Source organism: Plectrocnemia conspersa, unplaced genomic scaffold (genome assembly GCF_051122295.1).
Source record: "Plectrocnemia conspersa isolate PC_06_02 unplaced genomic scaffold, ASM5112229v1 ptg000005l, whole genome shotgun sequence".
NCBI lineage: Eukaryota > Metazoa > Arthropoda > Insecta > Trichoptera > Polycentropodidae > Plectrocnemia > Plectrocnemia conspersa.
Window position 1 is genome coordinate 681,554 of NW_028277169.1, and position 20,329 is coordinate 701,882.

General features: G+C 30.8%; 1 protein-coding gene across 3 annotated transcripts in view; it reads left to right on the forward strand.

Moving 5' to 3' along the window:
* Nucleotides 1-19,844, forward strand: part of Sh (Potassium voltage-gated channel protein Shaker) — a 344,440-nt gene extending 324,596 nt beyond the window's left edge. Inside the window, exons 5-11 of one of the 3 annotated variants that reach the window (XM_088185505.1) lie at nt 8,237-8,880; nt 9,678-9,807; nt 11,438-11,628; nt 15,751-15,957; nt 16,169-16,374; nt 18,029-18,218; nt 19,213-19,844. In XM_088185505.1, the coding sequence (XP_088041631.1) occupies nt 8,237-8,880; nt 9,678-9,807; nt 11,438-11,628; nt 15,751-15,950 (1,165 nt within the window). In that variant the 3' untranslated portion in view covers nt 15,951-15,957; nt 16,169-16,374; nt 18,029-18,218; nt 19,213-19,844. Of the gene's footprint in view, nt 1-8,236; nt 8,881-9,677; nt 9,808-11,437; nt 11,644-15,750; nt 15,958-16,168; nt 16,375-18,028; nt 18,219-19,212 lie in introns of all 3 variants that reach the window. The other 2 variants (XM_088185506.1, XM_088185507.1) reach the window with 2 other exon arrangements.
* The last annotated feature ends 485 nt before the right edge of the window (nt 19,845-20,329 follow it).

Below are 20,329 nucleotides of genomic sequence, written 5' to 3' on the forward strand. Positions count from 1 at the left end.
AAAGAAAATATTTTATATGCTTTGGTTCAAATTTAAGTATTGCCATAATAATCAGCCAATATTTAATTGTTTTTATTAGCTTTATAGAAAAGTTTAGAATTTGTGTCGTTCCGGAGGTTAGTGATCTGTAGCAAATTTTAGAATTTGTTTATTTGGGGCTAATTGGCAGTTTTAAAGTTTCATTGAACCAGTTGCTTTAAAATGGACATTTTCAGATTGCATGCATTTTAAAGTGGTATTTATTTTTAAAACTAAACTTATTATTTTACCGCATAAAATATTTTCTCTGTATATTTAAACACATAAAATTATCTATTTCGAGCGCTATTATTATTTTACCTCCGATAGAATGTCAAATTTTTCGCTTGTCGTTAAAACCGATGTCGTCACTTCATTTCAAAGCAAAATCTGCCGGCGTTAATCTCCAGGGATTATTGGATCTGTTTGGTCAAATTATTGTATGCACGTGGGCTTGTTATCAACTTGTTACGTTTAACCCGATCAGAAACATTTTTAAATTCATTGTAATTGATCAATGCGTTACAATGAGATAGTGAAACAACAGACTGAAATCAGTCTTATATGTATATTACATTTGAGTCAAACATTGAAAAAACATATTTTTGACATATCATCTTATTCACTTCTACCGTGGATATATTATATTTCTCGTTATTTAATTTTCAAATGAACGTTATATAATAATTTTCGATAAGCAGCAATCTTTTTCTGTTCTCTTTGCTTGTCGTGGTAAAAACTTCGATCAATTTTAATTGTACACTATCCGTCGTTTTGTTCCCATATTTCACAAAAAACAAGGCTGCACGTTTCTAAAACAGCCCGTTCTATTTTTAGGCCAAAAGCGTGACCCAAATTACAACAAGACTGAAAATGCACTAACCCTTGTGAATAGAGAGCGATATTTTTATCTAGACCCTGTACATGTGCACTGTACCATTAATAAGAGCTTATTTGCATGTGAAAATGTGCCTAATCTCGTTTTAACACGTACTACGAATGCTTCATGTAGATGATCCTATACAATGTTCACGTAATAAAATTGGTTCCGAATGTGGGTTGATTATGGCTAATGGGTGATTTGCTTTAATTAATTGTATATGTAGTAAATATTTTAATAAAAGATTAGTACAAAGTTTTTTACTTTGACTTTGACATACATAATTTGATAATGGACTTGTTCTCTTACTTATACTTTTTATACACCTATGTATATGTAGCAACTTTATATGAAAAACATATAATTTACCACCAGTAGTCCGGTTTTCACCTTATTTCGTGCATTTACGTGCTCTGCTACCGATCTAAGTGCTACAACTTTTATATCAATCGATCAAGGAATATATGATGAAAAATAGATATAGATTATTAAGAACTTTTAGTGGGAGTTCTTTAAAAAGTTTCTTAGAAGTCAAGCAACGATAATTTTTGGACAAGAGTTTTAAAGCGGATCGATAAAATTTTCAATTTGTATTAAAACACAATCCTTTGGTTGCAATGTTGCAAAATACACAAAAGGTTATTTTTAAGCGTTTCTCTAACTCAAATTATACGGCAGTTATCAGCGACATTAACTTTAGGCGAGAAACTGTATTTTGCTCTCTTGGTGAAATTTGGATGTACAGAAAAATTAATTGCTGGGGGAGCACAATGGAGTACAAAAAAATCGAAATATTTGTATACTGATATTCTCACAGATTGAATCTTGTTTTATCTCAATCTGTTTAGGATGTAATAGGGTGCTAACGTTTTTTCAAATATATATTATCATTTTTTTGTTGATCTTCAGAAGAGTATCTTTTCTCGATTGTGAAATAAAGAAACGTTTCTCTGCGGCTGCTCCTATACAATGGAATTACAATGGTTTTGTGAATTCAGAAGAGAATCGAAGATGAAGATCAATGGGATTTTAATGCTGTGATTAATGCAGAAGCTATCTACAAGATTTAGAATTTAGTCTCAATCTATTTACACCCATACTTAATTCTGCAGATATTTTATTTAATATTTTGCAAAAAAAACATTCGACATGTCTTATTGTTCAAGTGAAATAAAAAAAATTGCGGAATTTTTTAATAACAAAAAAGAAGATTTTGACTCATAGAAGAGTTACATGATATTATACAATAGAAGGTCTGAAATTGAAGTATAAAGCTTGATATGTCGAAATACTTGAAACAACCGTTTCAAAGCTATTGATAATTTAAAATTTATGGTACTTTTAAGGAATACGAAAATAATTTTCCAGAATCATTTCAATGCTCGTATGAAACTTTTTTTAATTTCATGAGGTTGAAAAGTGAGCTTATTAATATATATTCGTCACCAGAATTCTGTTTAAAATCTATAAATTGCATTAATAATGCGATTATTAATAATGAACTAAACAATATTTTAACGGTACTTCTGTTAAAATATCTAAAATAAGGAAATAATTATTCCAGATCACTAATTTGGATTCATAAATCTATATGATTATAAAAAATCAGTAACAATTTTGAGACAATGGACAATGGACTGCTCTATAAGATAAAAGTAAACCTGCCGACCAAAATTTATAAAATATTAGAATCCTTGAAGAGATAGATACTTTCGCGTGAAAATCAACGCGGAGTGAACGAAGCTGAAAGAAATCAAATCCGGAGTTCCACAGGGAAGTGTATTGGGACCGGTACTCTACCTAATTTATATAGCTGATCTCCCAAAGATAGGTTCAGCAACAACAGCGATATTTGCGGAAGATACAGCTCATCATGACTCTCTTCAGAGAAACCTTCACGGAATCAAACAATGGATGAAAACTTGGTGAATGGAAGCAAACATGACAAAATCAACGCATGTAACGTTCACAATAAATAAAAAGACCTGCCCAAATGTTTCGCTAAATGGTCAAATATTACAATAAAAATATAGTATATCTGGATAGAAGACTCACATGGTGGAAACGTATCTTTACTAAAAGGAAACACTGTGGATGATGGGAAGAAGATCTCAAATGACACTGGAAAACAAGTTACTAATGTATAAGATGTATCAAACCAGTATGGACATACGGAATTCAACTTTGATTGATTCTAAAATAAGGTTCTACGAATGATAGTTGACGCTCCCTAGTATGTTCTTAATGACGTAATACATAACGAGCTGAACATATAATTTATAAATGAGAAAATAAAGAACAAATACACGACATACAAACAAAATGGCAACCGAAGTACTTGACTGTAAATATGACGACACCAGAAGACTGAAACGATTTAGATCATCTGACATACCTGACGGATATGATAAATAATAAATAAGTATAAACAAATAAATTAGTATTTTATAAAATAAATTATATTTTGTAATAATAAATATGGAGAGTCATCCAATAGGATATTTTCTTTTCATGTCAACATCATAATAAAAAAAATTGCTAATTGTTTATATATAAACAGATTGAAAATAAATATACAAAGAAAATATATTATATACATAATTGTAAATGTTGTTATGCTAAAAAATGTCTGCATTTTGAAATGTATTATTTTTATACATCTAATCATGGCAGATCATAAAAAAAGTTTATATTATTAAAACCGTATACACATAATCTTGATAGTCGTTGACAGCAATATGTAGTTTAACTATATTTACATAGATAATGGCTTCTGAGATTAAGACTAAAATACATTTTTTTAAATAACAAATTAATCCAAAAAATTTTAACTGTAAATATATATCTCTATGAAAAGCTTCATTATAAACTGGAACGTTGTATGAATTTAATACACAGATCGAAGTAGCACTAGTTTGACCTTTAGGAACCGAGCCCTGGATATTTTCCAGGTGCAACGAGCCTGCGCTTTTGCTCCTGTCAATGCCACACACTAGTGTGTCAACATTGCCCCCACGCGTGCGTATAAATCGACATCACTGTGTGACATTGACCTTGCACATCCGAGCAAAACAGACACATTGCACGTCGTTCTCGATGCGAGTCTATCATAAAGAAATGACAGGGTTGTCGAGTATGAATACACCAAATACCTGTTATTTTATAAAATCCATATTGATGCCTTTTTTTAATTTGTACTTCGTCTTGACTCTAGGGATTCGTATCCCTGCATACTTTGCAGAAATTTTATGGAAAATAAGAATTGCTCCTCGAGTTATTTACTATCCATCCCAATACAAGTAGTCCTTTTTTATCTCAATTTTGTTTCGAAATCTTCTCAATAAAAAATTATTTTATGCCTTCAAAAAACATTTGTGAATAGAATGTTTATAGGCGGTGTCTACTATGACCGAAATTCGCTAACTTGGCCAAACAAAAACAGCAAGCTTATATTGAAGTCAACAAAATTTGAATTCTTTATATAATATAATAATAATGCGCGTCTCCCTATGATGAAAATGACTCTCGATAAAATCTTGCTACTCTACAGACATTTATTTTGAACAATGCAACACATACGATGTAAAAAATGGGTTATCAAAATATTTTTAATCTTTAAAAAAAATATATTTCGAATCATTAAAATAATAATAAACATTTATAAATGATTTATTGTTTCGTTAAAAAAACGACATTTATATCAGGATTGCCTAATAAATATAAAGTTAAAAGTCATTGATGCACATCCTGTTGATCAATCAAATATCTTTTGATGCCATTTTAGTGTCTAAATCCTAGCAACCCTAATATGACGGAGCAGGATACTTGTGTGCGTGCGTATTTGTGCATGCACATACACACGTATAAACACGTGGCGGTAACGCGCGTGCGTCGCGCCAAAAGGAGGGGTCTGAGTCCCACATCGATCTTTCCCGTTCCCTGGACACCTGGGCCTCCCTGCCCTCGCTGGCCCATGGAACAACAATCTCGATTTTAAGTCCCGGACATCAAGGTACTGAAGGGGAAAGATAAGCGGCTGCAACAGTCCTTTCTTGGACGGAGAAAGGTTGAGGAGGGTCATACCTAACGTATGACTCCTTTCGGTACACTTGGTATTTTACTCATTATACAAAATAAATATATTATAATATAATAAATCATACACTTCATAATATGAAAAGTAATCTAATAATCGCGGTAGATTTAGAGAGCTTTTCGTTAGCCAACTTAAAATATATTCAATATTCAATAGAAATAAATAGCAATTATTGTTATTTATAAAATTCGCAAGAATAGACACAAAATTAGTGTTATTTATAAAATTCGCAAGTCTTTTTAATATTTTTAACAATTTTATAAAAAAAAATTATTGCTGTAAATTTATATGTTTATATAGTAAAGTATAACATTATTAGTATTAATTTAATTGCTATTATTTATTTATAAAAAAGCTTTAAACTTAAAGTAAGCATATAATAAAAATACTTTATTTGAAATCCCAATATTATAAATCTTGTGAGAGTGCAAAGATTAGTCAAATATTTCAAAATATTATAAGTAATATAAACCACAAGCACAACTACTCAATATGGTAAAGGACAATATTATTTTAACAAATCTGAAAACTATTACTATTTGTATTTTTTTAAATAATTTTATGCCATTAGATTAGTGTTTAAATATGGGTGCCGCGGCTGACTCATATAAAGTCCAATTTTCGAGCAGCTGAGACCGTATATCGACAATAGCGCGGCGAATGTTGGCTTCTAAATCGTCCATCGTCTCTGATTTATCGGCGTAGACTAGCGATTTCATTATCCCGCAGAAAATAATTCAAAGGTGTTAAATCACAGCTAATTCACATGTTCATTACGCGAAATTATGCGCTCATCGAATGTTTCCTTTAATAAATTGATTGTAGTTGTGTGGCATGTTGCATCGTCTTGTTGAAACTAAAGCTTTTCCACATTAATGCCATTTAATTGTGGAACGAAAAACTCTGTAATTGTATATTGTTTTTAAATAAATATGGACCAATGATTTCACAAGCCCATAAATCACACCAAGCAATGACTTTTTGTAGATGTAACGACGTCTCAACAACAGATACAGTCAACATTAAAATTTTCCAAAATTATTTTTAATTTTTTTAATTGTTAAATACATTATTAACTTACGGTCCCCTGACTAACAGTACCACCATAAAAAAAATTAGAAATACAAATCTGACTGCGAATAAAAAAAATAACACAACAAAATATATGTATTTACAATTTTTAATATTTATAATTTGCTAGTTAACAATTACACTTGTGAGTATGTATTGTTACAACATAACTTTCAATCCCCGAATAACGTTTTTTTTTTATTTTGAATAAAAACATATGAGTAATAATTTATTCAATACCAACTGTTCATTACCTCTGAAGATTTCAGACGTCGGTTGGCAGTGGAGGAGGTATTTTCGTGTCGGGCACGTTCGTGCATAATGTCAAACACTGCCTAATCATCGTTCAATTCTAAATTGGCCCGAATGTGATTCTCGTCTATAGGAATGAGAATTGGATTTCCCATTCTATCGCAATGTTCGGAACGCATACCGAACGGTTTGGCGCCGCTGTAAAAGCACCGCTCCGGGTATTTCCTATTTTAACATCCATATCACACTTGAATAGAAGCTCATTTTCCAACGAACTAAGGCCGTTCCCAAGTTTTTAATCGCATACATATTTATGCATACATGCAAACCTAGTACGTGAGGATGAGAATCTCGCCGGAACACTCGATATTATTACTTTTTATAGTTTGCTCTGATAATGTGAATTAAAAGTTTTCTTGTTCATCATTTCCGCGTGACAGGGCTGGCATGAACTTTTGCGAGGCTGGGTTCCAAAATTTTTTCGAGGCCTGAAAAAATTACATTTTATACATACTTTTAGGGCTATTTTATAATGCATTACATTTTTACATACATTATCACACAAGAAAATATTTTTATGAAATGGTAAGTAAAACATTGTACGGTGTCTAAGTTAAGCAAAAGCACTTAAAAAATTTGTTGAAAGTATAAATGGAGTTTAACTTTTTTTTGAATAATGAGAAAATCATTGAATAAAATAATCCGTTAATGGACGTCGAATGGTTTTCTAAATAAATGCTTAAATTAATTGAATTACAAAGTGTTAAGAAACAATAATTTTCATTAAAAGTAAACATATAAATGGTGGCGCAGAAGTCACGAACCTCTGTAAACAATTTATAACTTATTAATTAGGTAGCTTTGTTTTGTTTTTTTCAAATAATAACCTTAAGTGAACCCTTACAATTAATCATGGAAAGTTTGACTACGGAGCAATGAACGAAAGTGCTCGACTTATTTTTTTATAAAACAACAGTCAATTTTGAAGCTCGTATTGCATATCGACGTGTGAAGGATAGTCTTGCTGAAAATACAACAACATCAACATCATAGCTTGTGTTATCCAGAACATCACTGCAAATATTTTTTAAGTTATAAATCTGCACCTCTTACCATATAAAATTCAATTAGTGTTAGAATTGAATCAAATGGATCGAGAAAATCGCCTTAAATATTCCCTTTGACTCCAAAATTATGCCAGACAAAACAATAATTCTTCATGAGTGATGAAGCTCATTTTCACTTGATTGCGTTTGTTAATAAACAAAACTGCTGGCTAAGCTAAGCAGACACGCACAGATATGTCTGATGGACACCAGGACAGATCCGACCGAGCTTCGCCACACACGCAAACTGTCTGAACTCGGACATCAGTCTCAATACTTATCAAAAAAAAATAAAAAAACGATTGTCTGATGTTTTTTTAAAAGAGCAATAACTTGCTATAATATCTGTTTGAAAGAAATTTCTTTAAAATGGACAAACAAAAAGCCATGCTCACCAGATTTAAGACACCTGATTTTTGAATACTTGAAAGAGCATGTTTACGTAAACAAGCTTCAGACCATTCAAGCCTTAAAACTGAACATTGGGCATGAAATTCGAGCAACACTGAGAAAGCTCATGGAAAATACAGTAAAAATAGAGATCATGGCAAAAATCAATGTTATCAGTGTCCTGACGGACCGTATAGTAAATACATAATATTAAAGAAACGCCTATTTGTAATGTATAGGCTTTGTTAAATGTTTATATTTCACTACATTTTATAGAAAATATATCAACAACAAGAGCTTAAATTTTTTAACAAAAAAGGCGTGGTTTAGATTTGTGCATCTTTTCAATATCTCCACAGATGAATGGCATAACTTTTAAAGCTTGAATGCATTTGATTGATATGTGTATTTGTTTCGTTTCAGGGAGGACGAAGGATTCATCAAAGAGGAAGAGAAGCCGTTGCCGAGCAATGAGAACCAGCGCAAGGTGTGGCTGCTGTTCGAATATCCGGAGAGCTCTCAAGCGGCCCGAGTCGTAGCCATCATATCCGTCTTCGTTATTTTGTTATCTATCGTCATCTTTTGTCTGGAGACACTGCCAGAGTTCAAGCACTATAAGGTGTTCAATACCACGACGAACGGTACCAAGATCGAGGAAGACGAGGTGCCCGACATCACCGATCCGTTCTTCCTCATAGAGACCATCTGCATCATATGGTTCACGTTCGAGCTCACCGTGCGCTTCTTAGCGTGTCCCAACAAGCTCAACTTCTTCCGTGACGTCATGAACATCATTGACATCATTGCCATCATACCGTACTTCATCACCTTGGCTACCGTAGTGGCCGAGGAGGAGGACACGATGAATCTGCCGAAGGCGCCCGTGAGCCCTCAGGACAAGTCCACCAACCAGGCGATGAGCTTGGCTATCCTGAGAGTCATCCGGCTGGTCAGAGTGTTCAGGATCTTCAAACTCTCTCGTCATTCCAAAGGGCTACAGATCTTGGGGCGCACGCTCAAGGCCTCGATGCGCGAGCTCGGGCTACTTATTTTCTTCTTGTTCATCGGTGAGTGATTATATCAATATTTATCTTAGTCCTATTATATTGAATACAGTGAATATATTTTTATATCAGCACTGATATAAACATATACAAATGTGATGGAAATAGATTTTTCTTATAGAATATACATTTGTATCATAGTATTTATCTAATAAATTGGCTGTAAATGGCAGCGACATCAAACTCAAGAGTGTCGTTTAATAATTTATTATGCGTTTGAAAAATCAGAGTGCCGATTCTAACTACGCGCTTGTCTGTACCCGTCATACTTACAACTTGGTTTTAACAATTGAATTAGTGGCTAATCTTTTAATAAATCATATATTTTTTTATAAATGCATAAGTAAAGCTTTAGTTCATATTTGGTTCTATTTAACTGATATGTACTATTAAGTTTACGATTTATAGCAAACCTCTAATGAAATTATGGTGATAAAACATTTGAGCAGAAAATGAGTTAATACTATAATAAATATACTACATAACGAAAAGGTTTTACTCAACACCTATTACGGTAGTAAGAAAAAATATGCTATTTAGACATGAAACTAAAAAGTTGTATATTACTTCTGATGCAGATTATAAAATATATTAACTCCTATATTTATATCTAAAATTGTACTTCCGATGAAATATTTTATATTAATTACGTATTTACATCACAAACGAGCTTTTAAGTAATTGTACACTTAATTACCGATGAAACCATTAAGATTATATTTTAGACTTTACAGTATCTCGTTGACTGATGCGAAGACTGCATTAAATTGAAAACTAATCATACTTGCATTAATTTACAGGTGTGGTACTCTTCTCTTCGGCCGTCTACTTTGCTGAAGCTGGAAGTGAGAATTCATTCTTCAAATCTATTCCTGACGCATTCTGGTGGGCCGTAGTCACCATGACGACCGTTGGATATGGAGATATGACGTAAGTAAACAGATTTATGCGAATTTTCAAAATCAAACTTATTTTTTTGACTCTTCTATATTTGGATATGGCTGTGTTGAGAATGAATCTGATATATTATATTGTACAATAGTCACTATGATTTAAGTGCCCTAATTTTAGTTTTAAATGAGTATAATTCTATATATTATTATCAATCATAAATTTAAAAATATTTTTAGTACTTTGCAATATATTATATATAGAACGATTATTTTCTTTACAAATTGTCATTAAAATTTATCTAGACTATAATCACCGATGTCTCATTATTTATGACATAACATCGCATACGATTTAAAATAAACTTAACCCTTGAGAAGACATGTATATATAATCCAGTATATAACTGTTAGTTCTATAATACAACTCTAGAGATTCATATCTTAGTACGACTTTTTTTTTAAAATAATAAGTGAAATAGATAATAAATTTGTATTTTCTTATGTACAAATGTATGCAAAATTGCGTTTGATCTTTAAATGAACAAGAGAGATTATTTCGTTATATTATGATAGCTAGATCAGATCTGCATATTATATTACACTGCTAAATTTATTATTTATAAATTTATTTTACATTGCTCAGTGTTATTAGAATGGCCCAAATATGGCTGTAAAATATAAAGAAGTGTAATCTAGAATAATTTAAGTGAATATATTTGCATATTTTTTATTATCTATTGCCAAAACAGTCTAAAATTTATTTGTTTTTTTCTTCTCTTCGTCAGATATAAAATACTTACATCAAACTGTGTCTTTAAAGAAACATTTTAATACTCAGTGCTCATCCATACAGTATACAAACTTGTATGGGGGTCCGATCAATCAAATATATAGCTTGTTTTGAAGCAAAAAACTATTTTTTTATATATTTTATTTCGATGCAGGTTTATCTTCTTAACATTTTTTATTTTATTTTGTTATCAAATATTATAGGAGTGCTTAATATTTCTATATTGTTACAAAAAAATAATTCACTAGTCAATGCAAGTCTTATAAACGTTTGTATGGGGGGGGGGGGGCGATCGACTTATAAATACTAACTTGTTTCGAAGCAAAAAACTATTTTATTGAGATAACTTATTTTTTAGCCATTATTATAAGGGTTAACAAGAGCTCTATTCTATAACAAAATTCAACTCTTAATCTTTAAAACAAATGAAATAACAGCGCTAACTATATGGCAAGTTGAATAAAAGCTCACATGGGGGGTCCCATCAATTTTAATATAAAACTTGTTTTAAAACGAAAAACTATTTTTTTTATATTTTATTTAGATACAGATTTAGCTTCTGAACATTTTTTGTGCTACGCACTTTTTTCTAAGATTTTTTTCCCATGCCATTTTGTAAAAAAAATCATATATTTTTTTTCTTAGTTAATTAGTTCGATAAAAAAGTATCCTAACAATAATTGAAATTGTGTTAATCATAAACAAATTAAAAAATATAGTGAAAAGTCTTGAGTCTCTTAATCTGGAACACACAACAACTAACGAAAATTAGAATTTCATATGTACATATATATCTTATTTTTTTTATCATATTATTTCTTGGGGGAGCAAAGATTTTCTGCTTCGAAATGTATTCTCAAGTTTTTTTTTCTTACAGCCCTGTGGGTGTTTGGGGTAAGATTGTCGGTTCCCTCTGCGCTATTGCCGGTGTGTTGACCATCGCCCTACCCGTGCCTGTCATCGTGAGCAACTTTAACTATTTCTACCACCGTGAGACCGACCAGGAGGAGATGCAGTCTCAGAACTTCAACCACGTGACCAGTTGCCCGTACTTACCGGGGACCCTAGGTGAGTTGCCCAAATGTACGTATTCAAAAATCACTACCTAAAAACAAAAACGGCCAATGCAACGCTCTCTAGTCTACGTGTCGTCGATGTGCTGCTTGCTGTTCGGTGTCATGACTAGTTGGTAGTATTTTTAATTTTATTTAAAATCATAACGTTTAAGGCCATATTTCACAATAAAATGTTTTAAAATTAGAAATGCGAAAATACCGCAAATATTCATCGTCAACTTGTTTCTGTTTCTAACAATTACAGGCAAAATAGTGTGGTGAATTTGTCACTCGTTAGTAATAATATCGTTTTAGTACGCGTTTAGAACTGGTGTTAAAAAAGAGAGCAGATCGTTGAAAGCAAGAAACTTATTCCCAATCTTAACAAATGCAAGCTGATATTTTAAGATAGTTTAGGTCAATCTCAAAATAACATGTTTTAGACATATTTTTTTTGCTTTTCAATATATCTATATTGTTGTTTAGGACGAATTTCTTAAAATATTAAAAAGTTATATTTTTAATATATAATTGTATTAAATCACTTTTAACAAAAACAATGCTTTATAAATAATCGTACAAATATCAAATCACATATTTTAGTACTTCCGCAAAAACATTAATATTAGATCAAGATTGAAAAAAAGTCTACATTGTTCATGCAGCCTTGGATCCTTAAATAACTTACTCCCTTTCGTTTCGTATTTGAATAATGAATTCACGTTACAAAAATATTTCATTGTACATCCAGCACTGGATCCTCAAATAGCTTACACTCTCGTTTTAAATCCAAATAATAATAAATTGTATCCAGTAAAAGCCGCAATTATAGATTTCTGTATATAAATGTTCAATTATAATAAATATTAACTTCTTTACTTTTTTCTTTAGGATTTTTTTATTGTAATTTTTGCCCTCATTACTTGTTTTAATGTTTTAAATAGACGCCATTTTAAAATAAAATTCCGAGTCAGACTGGCTAACGATTAGCCGATATATTACTTCTCAAAAAACCCAAATAAATAACAAAAAATGTTTTTTTTTTTAAATCAATGAGTTAATTTACGCGTCCAAAATAACATTCACTCTCTTAGGGTGTAGCTCAAAACTGTTAATAACTCTAAAACTACAAAATTAAATTTTTCTATACTTCTTATAGAGAAGTTTTAAATTAAGTGGTTTTGATAAACGTCGTTTTCTTCTTTTGAGTGTCAAACGGTCGCCTCAACTTTGTATTAAGGCAATGAATTGTTGACGAAATCAACACTCATTATAGATTTTAGCACAAATATCTTTTACTAATATGTATTTTTACAAAAAAAAACATACACATTTTAATTACATTCAATTCAATCCCACATATTTTAAAAAAATATATTGAATCTATGTATTTGTACTAGATATTTGAGCTTAAATCTAAAACTATATTTCAAACTCATACACCACTGTTAATAAATATAAAATAGTATCATTTCTAGAACATCACTAATTATGTATTATTTAATATTAAATAGATGCATTTCATAAAAATATATTTTAAAATCAAATATATATTTTAAAATTGGCATTTTGTTATTTTTATTTTTGAGAATGTTTTTTTGAAGTAAAATTAATATTATTTTGATTATTTTTATTGCGTATATTTAGCATGAATTTAATAAAAATAAATAGTTTATTATTTAATGTTACTGTGAATATATTGTAAATTTGTTTTTAATTTAATATTATTTTAGTTATATTTATGGTTATTTATTTGTAGTGCATATGTATATATAAAAAATATGGTTGAGTAAAAAACAAATAGATAAAAAAAAAGCATGTTATTTCATATTTAATAAGATAATTTACAAAAAATAATATTTTTTATATTATTTACACCCTGATTTCGATATTTTTTTATTTATTAAAAAAACATTTAATACACATAAATTATTGTAAAAAATAACTACATATTATCTAAGGTCTGATTATATAATACCTCATTATTTTTTTAGCTATTTTCGAAGCAGACGAATTGTTTATTTGTCATTATACGTAATAATTAAAAAATATATTCCAATAACTCAATCAATCACATCATTATCATTATGTTTATTAAAAAAATTGCTATTGTAATTAAGATTATATACATATATATTTAGCTGTTTGAGATGTGAGGGCTTTCGTATCGCGCTTTTTCTTACTAGCATCTCGTTTGCCGACGTGATTTCGTGGTCATCATCTTGGGCGAAATTTTGACGTTATCTCATCCGCCATAGACATCTTTGATTTAATCTTGTGTTTTATTATTTTTACGTTATATTGTTACTAAAGTAAAGGAATAACAAGTTAATTAATTTTCGAATATGTTTATAAAATTTAATTTAATTTAACTAAGTAACGTATTTGTAAAAACTTAAACAATAAAATCACATTAATTTTAAAAATAATATATATTTCAAAATTATTATAATTACATACGTGTTTTAGACCGCATTTTTTATTGTATTTTCTTTCTCTATATTTCGCCAAAATATTTTTGGCATCATCAGGAGATTTTGATCTTATTATATCGCGTATAAAAATAAACAATTTATGATATAAACAGTTAACGTGCTATATATAATTTAACTATCGAATATTTTTTTCAATACGCTCCTATGCACGGAGCAGATAGTGCAGTAGTGTTCAATTGTACATTAAAATGTTTTTGACATAAAAATCAAGTGAAAGTGCGAATTAAAATCCTGATGATGGCAAAAATATTTTGGCGAAATATAGAGACTGAAAAATTAAATCTAGCGGGAAAAAAAATAATCAATGATTCAACTAGTTCGTGGTCTAATTTGGTTTGGTTTTAATCTAACGCTGTTTTACAAAACATATTTTTGAGAAAAAAAAGGTTGTCTATAATTTTATTTTATAAATACAATCACGAGTTAAACAAACAATAATTATAGTTATTATTTTTAAAATCTTTTAATCTTGTTAGCAGCGAAAAATCTGTATAAAATAATAATGTACACATCAATTTTTTCATCACTACTTATTATGTATAGGCATATAAATAAATAACAACACCATATTTTTTTAACGTATAAACTTCATACTATTTTTTACGCATTTTTTTTAGCCCTGAACATATCCCATGAGTTTGTATAAGATTGATAAATTTTTACGCGGCTTTTCTTAGAACGGTGTACCTTTTTTCACTTCTTTAAATTTTTGTTTTCTAGTTGAATTAAATTATGCGCCAAAGATATTCTATCGGCTTAATTAAGAAGTATTCTAGGCCAGTTCAAGAGTTTTTCACATATTTCCTTGTATTCTGAAATATATTAATCAAGCATTATTATTTTAATCTCATTTTTAAATAAAATATTTTTGCCCAATGAGAGGGTGCTCAGTCTAAATTTACGTTCATGTGTTTTTCATAAAAAGGATAAAAAAATTCAGAGCAATTATCGGTACGATTAAGTAGATACCTTCCACTCCGAAATATAAGAAGCACCTTCATATTATTCAGCTCTCTGGATTTCGCACAGTTGCCAGGAGACATTTTTCCCTGCCAGCTGAATGCACTTCATCTGATTCGTATACATTTATTTTACTCCCATCAGGGAGTGTCACTCTTTCTCAATCTAAAGAAATTCAGATTGTGTCGATTGGTCCATTTGACGCGCTTCTTTAGCAAGTATACAACTTCATAAACGTTGTCCATATTGATTTTTTTATCAAATGTTTCACAAATACTCAATGGTAAAATCTAAGTCAAAAAATACTTATCACGTAAACTCATTCGATGGTAGTTATTTTTACTCTTAATCGTTAACTTATTTACACAATAATATCGAATTTTTACGCAATCTAAATTGTGAACAATTATCATTTTTATAAATATTTTCATTACGAAAGCTAACCACTTAGGAACAATATTATATACAAATCTCATATTTCTAGCTATTTTATTGTCGTACATTTATAGATTTTTTTCATTAGTTTATTAATGGTTCATTGAATATATTTCATCTAGCTTTAGCTTTAAAGGGTCAAGTTGTAAATTACAGATTATCGTACCTTACCTCAAAATTCCTATTGCACACTTTAACAGCGTTTTCTCTTTCGATACCTAAAGTTGTTTTGCTGCATTTTTCAGGCCAATACCTGAAGAAGTCTTCGATGAGTGACTCAGCCTCCGACATAATGGAGATCGAGGATGGATTCATGCTAACCGGTGGTGCCAACGACCCCTGCCGCAAGATAGCCAACAACGTGCGCCAGAACAATCTGAACACTCACTTCAACGCCAACTTCAAACCCATCACTAACCCCGTCAGTATCGAAACTGACGTCTGACTACTAAGTAAGCATCCGTTCATAACCCATAATAATACACATATAAGGCGAATATTATTAAGTAATGCTTAATCATGTTACTTGCGCTGCCCGCGAAACGAGTCTTTTTTTATCCATACCGATGATTTTAGTTCTTAAGCTTATATTTTGATTTCGCATACATTCATCTCACCGCCAATTCACCCATTACACGTGTGATAATGCTGATTTATTGCCAGGCGCTAAAAATCAACAAACCGGAGCCGCAGAAAATGACATGAGCAACGCAATCGATGTTTACCAACCGTCTAGTTCTTACCAGAGATTCGACGATTTTTATTTAAAACCAAACACTTCCTTCAAATACGACGAATACAGTGATGACATGAAATACTCCGACAACGAAGTGGGACCGGAAAACTTTCTGATATCGTCGTCTGGCTCCGTGAGTATTTAAAATTAGCAATAAAATGAGAATTGGGAGCGGGATATAATTTTCCGAGAATTCTCGGGATATTCCTATATACATACATAATTATTTTTTAAATTCAACTTATAATAACAAATAGAACAAAAAAAAGGTTATTATATTTTTATTAATACTTATGTTTATTATAAAAAGTTTATGTTTGAAAATCTAATTTACTGTACTGATGATTCCCAAGCAGATATAATCTCAGAAGGGGAACACATACGGTAAAATATGTTTTGTAGTGCGTCATGGTGGTCATTATAGGGCCGATGATTTTGAAAGTGGGGCAAGCCCATATTATGTTATTGTTGGATAATTAATGGTTTGCGTTTGAACTAATTTAAAAATATTAGTAAGCAGTAATAGACTTTTTTTATTTTCAATAATTTTTTTCAATAATAAAATACATGTTTTTAATAAGGCTCAATGAACTTACCTCACTTTTAAAAGAAATGATTTTATAAAAACTTTGATTTCCTGTTTTCAAGAATTTAATTGTAATAAAAAAAATAGAAAAAAATATTTATTTATTTTAACTTTTTTTTAACAAAATGGACTTGCCCTAATCAATGGCTCAATTATACAATTAAACTTTAAATACAAATAAAAAAGCAATATGGTGCACACACAATTTTTCCAGCTCCTTGTAGATACTGCCGAAAATGAATAATAAACAAGCTTGTTGAGAAGCTGAATGGTTCATGTAAAAAAAAGCGTTCTCAAGCGCTGACGGGCAAGAATAAGGGAAGCGATCGCGACTCTCTATGGCACTATAAAGCTCGCAGCCGAAAATCGAGATTGTCGACATCGCCCCAAAAACAACTCAACATAAACTAACCCACCAGATGTCGGGCAATTTACTTACATCAAATCAAATTAATCACATAAAAGCAATTACTAACAAAATAGGCTTAGATCGACTCTATACAAGTATTTTCAGATTTCTAAATCAGGCCAATTCTTTATCAAGATATCAAGAGAAGCGACCGGCAACATCGGTTTAATTTATAAATACAACTAGCTTTTAAATTGCGTCTTAAAACAGCTCAAAGAAACAAGTACGTACATATTAACAAAGAATACGTCGAAGAACGTCTAGTCAGTTTCAGTCGATTGTCGATTGAGATCAACTCTTTTATGTCCTATGTCGAATATATTAAATTAATGTTATATATGAAGTACCGATAGAAGCGAATTCCGAATGGAAGCTCATTATATATGCACAAGAGTGAGATATCTTGCTCGTCCATTCTCGCTGCGACGGTTGATTACAAAGATTTTTTTATTTTTTTTGAAAATTTAGCAACCTCGCACTTATCATTTCTCATTCAACTTGTTTGGTAATACAATAGCATTTGCATTTATTAAAGCTCCAAATGCTCTTAGCTAATTACCCGGGATCTAACAACCTCACATACGAAATGTAATTATAGGACTGATATAATTTTGTTTATTACGCTTTTATTGTTATTCCTACACTCAATGCTTCAATTTTAATAAGACTCAACTTTCGAACAAAATTGACATTTTAAAACTCCGTAGAATCCTCGGAAAAGTCCTGATGTTTAAAAAGCTTTGAGTTTATTTCTTGCCATATTTTATACTAAATGTCGATTCTTAATTTTAGATAAGACGCACCGTCGAATTGGATTATGATGATGATGACGAATCAACACAAAAATGTAAACTGCATCACTGTTTCGAATTCTTATTTCGCTTCAACTTAATAAGGAAGTGGCTTGGCTGTAAATATCGTAAAATTTCTCTTCGCAAATCCTCACAATACTAGAAGTATTAAAAAATAACTACTCGACACGGTAAGAATATTATAAAATTAATATATTTGTAAGTTAGCATAAGATTTTTTTTATTATTATAATATTTTACATATATGTTTGCTAACCAGCGTATAATAAAATGTACAGCGATTCTAAATTATTATATATGCATGCAAAAGCGTTTTTAATTTCATAAAAAAATATATACGAAGCGAATTTATTAGTTATGTATTTTTACGCGATTTATTTACTAGGTTTAAGCTATTTAATTTTAGTCTAATTAGTTTTAAATTGATCACGCAGTCGTATGAAGGCTTTGAAAATAAAAAAATCTTACAAATACTTTAAATTAAGTACTGTATTGATTCGCGTGAGTATTTCAATTTTTATTATTAATATGTGTTTATTGAAAATATTTATTTTTCGTCATTTAATTAAATATAATATTTTAGAGCTTTGCATCCATATGCTTTAATATATAAAAAATCTTTAAAAAATCCATTTTGCAAAACTAAATTTTATAAATTCCAACATATTTTTTTTATTTTTATGGTATTTGCTTAACAACGACTTTCACTAATTAAAATTTTCTCCTAAATTTGAAAAAACAATTACTATAAAATTTAATTGTTCTCACTGAATCAAGTAATAATTATGCTAAATATCTGTCTATAACTGTATATTGCTTACCAGCATCTTTTAGCTTTTTTTTAAATAAATATTTGCGGAGATGAATATTGAAACTCAAAAAAGATTTTTAAAGCAAAGATATCGTAAATAATAAATTAGTTACATAAGCACTTTGTTCCTGTTTATTTCATTTTTAATGATTGAACAAACACGTACACTAAAAAAATGCATCAGAATATTAAGTACCTCTTTTCATAACATCCATAAGAATCGTTGTAATTGAATTATTCTTCTTCATTATCTTCTCAGCCTGATCCGTTTTCACAGCCTCCATACCAGTGGCCAAGAAGTTTTCCAAAAAAATACGCAATAAAATGACGTTCGTATTTTCTTTTTTCTACAGTTGGAAGGACTGTGTCTCTGCAGTGGGCTTCGAAGCTGGTCAACTTACTCTGCTGCCAAAGGGTTCGTTCAAAGTTGGACTGCATCGCTGGACTGCGGTCCGCATGCAGTTTCATACTTTTGCCAACATCGTAATATCTACAGAGAAGATCACCAGAGCGACAGCCCGCTGGTCGCACGCCCTTCTAAGCATCGTCGTTGCTCGCCAAACATCTGTGTGCTCCCTACCTTTTTTTAAATATACTACATGCAAAACGAAAGTAACACAAAAACTTATTCTGTGTGTTGTAAATATGTGAACTATTGAAAAAAACAACGTGTGATGTTATCATTTAAAACGGATTCGACCGCAACGTTTCGACACCAACCAGCTGGTCACCTTCACGCGCGGAGCGAGCCGTTTAAAACGACAACATCGTGAATCCCCTCGAACCATGTACATAATTATAAGCCGTTTTTTACTTTTGGTGTTTGCATCACTCTCGCAATGTCATCTTATATGGAATGAGATAGAAGAGTGAGCAGTTAAAACTATATTGAAACATCATTTTTACATATGTATATAATCGCTCACTGTTTTGTCTCGTTACGTATTAATCGAGTAAAATTACAAACATCAAAACGATTTAAAAATTAATATTAAATATAAATAAACACCATTCGCCTCCTCTCGTAGAAAGAATTACACGAGAGAAGACTCGTTTTGTCTTGATAGGCGCAAAAGGGCTGTTATAAACGATTTTTATATATCATATTCGCTAAAATATGGTCGTTTAGATTGAACATTAATTAACTAGTTATTATGCGTGAATGAGAGACGGCGTGATTGATTGGCATATAGTGTGTTTTGATTGACGTATGAACGGTACAAATTCAGTATCCGATATGCGATCATAAACCACTATGATGACCCACGGTGTGATTGCGATTCTTAGAAAATCCGTACATATACATCAGAGGCTTTCAAGTGCGGCCGCTTAGCGACAAATCTCTACGCGGTCCCATTGAGATTTGTTTTTTTTAATATGAAACGCGGCCATTCTGTTGAAACCCCTGGTGTTTATATATGCGTTTGTTGTGTACAATATATAAATATTGGTTCTCTGTGCGAAAAATTG